The sequence below is a fragment of the Oreochromis niloticus genome, linkage group LG10 (genome assembly GCF_001858045.2).
Source record: "Oreochromis niloticus isolate F11D_XX linkage group LG10, O_niloticus_UMD_NMBU, whole genome shotgun sequence".
Classification (NCBI taxonomy): Eukaryota; Metazoa; Chordata; class Actinopteri; order Cichliformes; family Cichlidae; genus Oreochromis; species Oreochromis niloticus.
In genome coordinates, this window is record NC_031975.2 from 13,163,376 (window position 1) to 13,170,494 (window position 7,119).

The following is a 7,119-nucleotide window of genomic DNA, read 5'->3' on the forward strand; positions in this document are numbered from 1 at the left end:
TCCTGAATGTACTGGAACTAAGTAGCACTTGTCTTGTGGTGAAAAACTCAGCAACAATGTGTCCTTCCAAAAAATAATGTCCCAGTTACTTAAAAAAAAGAAAAATCCACAAACCTCAGCGTGAACAATTTTAAATACCAACTATTTACTTTTATACTGAGGTGCACTGCATCACTGCCAAAGCAAACATCTACCCATGATGAGGGGCTTGCGCTCGTGGCAGTACTTAAAAATTAACAGCCTGATGTGCTACAAGTCAGTGCATGGGTCGACTGTGTAATAAGTTGCAACGATATTCTGAAGTCTTGGTCTGCAGTTTTCACAGACTACACTTGGGTGAATAGGAATGCCTATCTACTGCTGTCCCATCCACTGCCCATGCAGAGGACCAGTTGATGGTTGGAAGTGCTTTGAGAATCACCAGTTGAGTTACATCCACTGCCTTCTAAACAAGAACAGCCAGACATCGCTACAGGCAGGCCAGATGAAAATATGTCATTTTGATTTAAAGCTGATAATTACCATAAGTCAGCGTAGCATATCTGACAGATGGAAAAGATTGAAAACATGACCTGTGTTGAAATACATTGGCGTAGGTGCTATCATGTACCTTACATAACCGTAAAAAGGTAAATGTGGTTCAGGAGCCCAGATCACTCAGGAACTGTTCGTATTTCATTTTAAACTTCAAACTAGCAGAGCAATTTGACTGTAAAATGAGCTGAAACGAGCCTCATGTGGATACTTTAAAAGGAACATTACGCTTTGTTTTTTTCTGTTTTGTTTCTTTTTTTGTTTGTTTTTTGTGGGGTTTTTTTTAGCCGACTATCAGAAAAACCAACAGAGATTATTTCGAGATAATCCTCAACGGCACATTTTAAAGAAACACACATATGTTGACACAGACATGTGAGCGGTCTCCTGATATAGATGTATGGTGGAGAGATGAAAAGCTGACTTCTGCTCAGCACCCGAGCAGAGTTGAACTATGAAATACGGTACGTTGCCGGGCAACAGCAGCAGCAGCAGCTAACTGTTGGAGTACAGCCAGTAGCTGTGCTCCGCAGAAAACTGGGATTTGCATTGGGGGTTCACGTAGATACAGTGATGCAAATGCTCACACAGTGGTCAAACCTTAAGAGTCTGTATGGGGTTAAAAGGCATTCTGCTAAGAAGAGCTGCCTCTCTGCACTGTTCAATTAATAAGTGTATGGTGGGTTTATGTGTTTGTTAACCATAGTTTGTCTTGTGAAGTGCAGGATGGTTCCACAAAAGTAAACAGTGCAATTAAAAGATCAATAAAATAAAATAAAACAATGACATAAGTATTCTGGTTTATTACCCATATTCTCTGCTATAGCTTGCTTTGTATGATATTCAGTGTCTTACTGTATGTACCACCTGACTGATGTTTTTATTTAGATGCTATCAGAGCAGGTCTGTTCTCTCAACCTAACTACTGCTGCATCATGGCCATTAATAAATTACTAATGCCAATACAAGTATTTGTATGGTGTTACCAAAGGCTGACATGAATGTGACAAAGTTTTACACTGACATATTAAACCTCGGGGTGAAATATAAGAGTGCACCTGCACTAAACAGCCTGTGGTGACGGTACTGTAGCAAGCAAACTGCACAGCCCAGCAGTTACTGTTACTGTACCACTTTAAATATGCTCTGTCAGATTAAGACATGTAAGACTAAAAGAGAACCAGCGAGAAACTGGCTGTGGTTTAAGTTGAAGCTATGTACACAGCAGGGATAAAAATAGCTTCGAGTAGCCTGTAGTGTCAGTGCTCGGTAGTTCACTACAAGCAGCGCACACAAAAACAGCAGGAAATGTCAGTCTTCTGGCTCAAAATTGCCACTACCTCAATAGCTTCCTTTGATCACCTGATGGATGCAAGATTCAGTTTCTTCTTTGTATTTTTTTTCTCCCAATTTTCAGTCTTTTGGGGATTGTAAAAATGGCTTTTACTTCTTTTTCAAAGTGGTATGCAAGAATAGGAGAGCAGATAAAAGTGACAAAAGAAACATCCAGTGTCGGCCAAGCAATAACAAACCTTTATAGCACCTTGACAATTCAGAGCATGGAAAAAAAAGAGGATTTTGAAAAATTATAATTCTTTCTCTATGATCAGCCAAATTAATCTGTATTAGAAATCACAGGTGAGGCTATTTAACAAGTATCCAGGGCACACAGCCTGAAAATGAAAGAAAATACACAATACTTATCAACTCCTAAATCCTAAAGTGTTACATGACCATGTTACAAAAGCAGAAAACTGAGTCAGAATTCTTGGCTGCGTTACGTTCGCTGATATAAACCTTCTGTTTGACATATTTTTGAATTCCTGGGTGTCAGTGAAGCCGCGCCAGGAAATAACCACAATGGTTTTGTCACTGCTTTAAATTCGTGTTCAAATGTGCAGAAAACAGCACGGCAAATCAAATCCAACTTCTCCCTTTTATGATGGACGGCACGGAAACAGAATTCTGTTTGAAACCGAATAGCCTGTGAAAAAGGTGAAAGTACAGTAAAAGTATAATGAAACGAAAGTGTCCGCAGCATGAGACGGAGGCTATTCAGATGGCCTGTTAGATAAAGCTCCACTTAAAATAAAGCTACAATATTGTTCAGGCAGCTCAGGAAGAGTCTGTCTGTTTCCTTTTTAAATTTTCTTCACGTGACACAGTTCACGTTCTGTAATCAATGACAATTTAAGGCTCGTTTGTAACTGCTAGTGCACGCAGTACATTTGTGCGCCTGCAGTCACTGTCATGTAAGTGCATCTCACAGTGCAGATTACTGTGTTTCTAAAACTCCGGAGGCTAAAGGACAAAGTTGTTAATGCTGACTGAGCTGCTCGGACATTATGATAATATACGGAATGTGGATATATATATATATCTATATATGTATATATGTGTATATATATATATATATATACACATATATATATTCAGGCAGAGTGCTGACTGTTGGCTGCTCCACTGTAAAGAAGAGAGAGGGGGAAAAATGAGCAGGGCTAAGTGAGTTATGACAACTGTGGGCACTTTATCATCCTCCATTGATCCATCTACTGATTCAGCTTTTGGAATCCCCCCACACACCACCACCCTTTTTTTTCCTAATCAAATTAAACCCTGACCGGTAAAATAAACCCCCCAATAAATGTCCATTTCATGCCCTCTCCCTCCTTTTGCTGGCCCCCGTCTAAGCCCGTGAAATCCTGCTGCATCACTGCTCCAGCTTCTACCACAAGCTCGGCAATTCAGCTGTTTTTTCCTCCTTCCTCCTCCTCCTCCTTCTCCCCCCCTCACTCCCCCTCTCCTCCCGTCGTGAGCGAAAGCCAGCGTACAGTCAAATCATGACAGATACGATTAAACATAAATCAGCGGGCACAATTAAAAATGTATTACACTTCATATTTCCTGGTGCTGCCCGTGTGCTCTGCTCGCTCTCCGCGGGGGCTGTGCAGCAGAGGAACCCGGATTGTTTATCAACATCAAAGCTTCACTTGCCCACTACCAACACCACCACGAACACAACTTGATGGCCGCATATGCACCATTAATGCGCGACACGTCCATAAAGTCCGCGTCCTGCCGATCCGCAGAGAGCTAAACACCGGGGGTGTTATGTAATACAGCCATAAGCACGCAGAAAATATAGGCTAACTTACATTTCACCACCCGATCCGTGGCGTTTAAGACGATGTCAGCGTTAGACATCTTCATGGGCAGTTGCTGTCTTCGAGGCTGAAGCTTTTTTTTTTTTAAATTATTTTATTTTATCTTCTGTTTCCTCGTCCTCCCTCTCCTTTAGGATGTACTCTCAGTATTTGTTGTCGAAATGCGGCTGATGCTGTGGCATCACTTAGATGATGCGCCCCCTCCGTGCGTCGGTGCTGCGCCGGGTAGGACTGCTGCTCCCCAGGCAGGGATGGATGCTGGGTGCTGGATGCTGTAGGAGCTGCTTCTGCTGTCCTAAGCTGTTAATGTGGGGGAGGATGCGCGGAGAGAGAGGGAGTGAGAGAGAGAGAGGGAGAGGGAGAGAGACGTGCACTATCCCGACATGGCGGTGAAGGGAACTCCCACGCAAATGTTTCACGGGACTGCCTGATGCTGCCATCAGATGGAGGCTGAGACGGGGTTGCCCCCACGCACGCACGATGCGCCATGTTTCGGTATTCTCGAAATTTATACGCCTGATAATGACAGCGCGTGAACCTCGGCTTAAACGTGTTAGACGTTCATCACAATCAGACGGGTTCGGTTTGATTCCCGCAGCGCGCACACGTGTGCGCCAAAAGCAGCAGTCGGGTGCAAATGTTGGCGGAGACTTTTCACTTGGTGGCGACAAACCATCAGGTTTTATGCAAAGTAAGCAATCAAAGTAGCAACTTAGTCCACGGATCTTTCAAGGAAAATGTTTAATATGGTTAACTATGGATCCTAATGATGAGATAATCACGTTTGGACACAGGAAAGGTAAATTAGCGCCTTGTATGGTGATTACACTTTGCGCACTTTAAAATGAATGATATTTAACACTAGTCGTCTGATGCTCAGACTGATTTGCTTATTATGAATTTTAGTTCAGTTTTTAAGAAAAAAAAATCATTCATCAATCTATAAATATGAACTCTTCACATGAAAATACCAGACTGTAAGGGCAAGTGTGTTGTTGCTCTCCCCACATCACCACACTCTTCATACTGTCAACCATGACACATATAATGGTTCTGTATTTTCATCTAATCTCACAATTTAGTCTAGTTTCACATTTAACTCTGCACAAATTGTAGCCAGAACATTTAGAGTTTTAAGAAAATCGAGTTAAAATTATTTTCCAGTTTGGTAACACTTAACACGGGTGCATCATTTATGGCGCACATTAGCATGTACATTAGCATGCATGTAATTTATAAATATAGATATTTTTGTTCTTGATTAATCAACTAATTGTTTGCGAGTGAGTTAATAAAGGTTTTATAAATACTTATTTCATATTTTAATTCATGGTTAATTCAGGCAATTACTAGTTGTTAAGTATTTTTGTGTGACCTCATTTAAAGTGAGGAGTATTTTTGCCTTTTAAGGTATTTAAAAATGAAAATTAAAGTACCCCAAGACTGAGCAAGTCTCAGCTATCTTCACAACAGAAAAACGAGTCACCCAAAGCACAGAGAGATACACAACACTCAAATATTTATTGCCACCGGAGGTTTGCAGAATACTGAAATCTAGGTAGGACCAGAGTCCAAGTTTGTAAGAGGGGTTTAAGAGAAAGAGATGCACTGAGCTTACAAACAAATCTCATATCTTAATCATTATATGTATATAAATGTAGATCTAAATACTTTCTTAATCACTTAGACTTTCGAAATGTTACCATGAGCACATTATATACAAGCTTATTAATCAAGAATAAACATTTATAAACTTATTTATAACTTACATACTAAATTGTATCACAATAAATCTGATAACATAGCAAAAAGCAAAAAACCAAAACGAACAAAAAGCAAATCAAAGATGGAAAGGGGCTTCATTTTTACTTTACTCGTCAGCAAGCAATCTGATAGGGAATGTACAAACAAGCATACATAAGCTACACAATCACTATAGTGTGATTAAAAATAAATGTTACTTACTTATTTTCTTTATAGGAAATCAAGTGAAGGATTTCACCTGAGTGAATGAGGATTATTCCTTTAGTTGAATCCATCGTGTTAGGTCTCTGCTTTCTGAAACACGAGACCAATTCAGTGTTTTATTTCATTGTTGATGTTTAAGTTCGTGCAGTTTCTTCCTGGTTCACCATGGTTTCTCGTTATGTGCCTTCTCTGTCTTTCTACTACATCTCTGATAGTTTCCACCTGTATTATGGTTTCTCCTGTGTGAGTTGTTTGCCCTGTCTTAAATATTTACCCCCTGTGCCCTCTTCCAGCCCGTGCCTCACTGGGCCATCAGCCCTCTCTGTGCATATAATCTTATCTGTGTCTTTGTCAGAGTGTCTGTTTGCACTTCACGTGTCTCCCAGCGTTCTCTTTGCTCCTGTTTTAGTTTCCTGTTTTGTTTCACCTTTTTCTTTTTTGGACTTTGTACTTCTCTGGATTTTTGCAACAGTCAGATAAAAGCTCCACTTTCTCTTCAGTTCACCTGATCTGCAATTTTGTCCTCTCTTGTGAATCCGTGACAAAGTGAGGGTCGTCTCTGTAGATTTTGAGTTATGGTTTCATTCCATAATAATGTTACTATTTAATAGACTGTTGTTAGTCCTAGCTTATCCAGCTCACAGTCCACAATTCACAGATTATTATAATGTGCGAGGTCCATAAAGAAAGTGATACGTTTTCATGTTATTGTTTGGCTACACTGCACAAACTAATTAGAACTAAAATCCAAAGACTCCAATGAGTCAAAGAGGCTTGTGAACAATTTTGGCAGAAATGAGACTGTTTCAGGCCAGGATTACTATGACTCTGAGTTATTCTAGTTTTGTATTTTCTAATCAGTTTTACTTTTGACTTTTAGTTTTGAGTTTAATTTTTATTTAGTTCCAGTTTCAGTTTTAGCCTTTTTAAGTGTTAGTGTATTTAGAAAAATCAGTACAAGTAAAAAAAAAGAAAGAAAACAGAATTTTTTCAAAGCAGCTGACTCACAGTCTTGTAAACAGTTAAAGTGTCAATATACACGGAGATCAACGCCTCTTCAGGCAAGTTCTCATGTGATTAGTTTGAATAAATTAACAAATACTAAACCTAAGTATATTTCCTCTACATTTTTTTGCTTTATTACCTCCAAGATGGATTATGTTTTTGGTGGCGTTTGCATGTGTGCCTGTCACTCTGTCTGTAAACATGAAACGTATACATCCACCGAGGTCTTCAAGGTCTTAATGATTTAGTGGTTGAAAAGTGACAAAAAGCCTTATGACTTAAAAAAAAAAAAGGTAAATATGTTAGTATAAAGATTTAAAATAACATGTCACATTTGACCTCCCTTTCAAGGTCAGTAGATTAAGCTGAAGGTCAAAGGGGATAATGCTGTACAGAGCTATTTAAACCTTTGTTTCTTACAGCCATTGTTTGAATTAACAACATATAG

The 7,119-nt window shown here is 39.6% G+C and overlaps 1 protein-coding gene across 3 annotated transcripts in view; it reads right to left on the reverse strand.

Annotated features, from left to right (window-relative positions):
• Positions 1-5,950, reverse strand: part of ppp3ca (protein phosphatase 3, catalytic subunit, alpha isozyme) — a 32,508-nt gene extending 26,558 nt beyond the window's left edge. Inside the window, exon 1 of one of the 3 annotated variants that reach the window (XM_005472140.4) lies at positions 5,664-5,950. Coding sequence is in view for 2 of the 3 variants with exons in the window: in XM_019363808.2 (XP_019219353.1) it covers positions 3,690-3,744 (55 nt within the window). In the remaining variant the exon portion in view is untranslated. Of the gene's footprint in view, positions 1-3,689; positions 4,114-5,663 lie in introns of those variants that run through there. The other 2 variants (XM_019363808.2, XM_003446829.5) reach the window with 2 other exon arrangements.
• Positions 5,951-7,119: the final 1,169 nt, after the last annotated feature.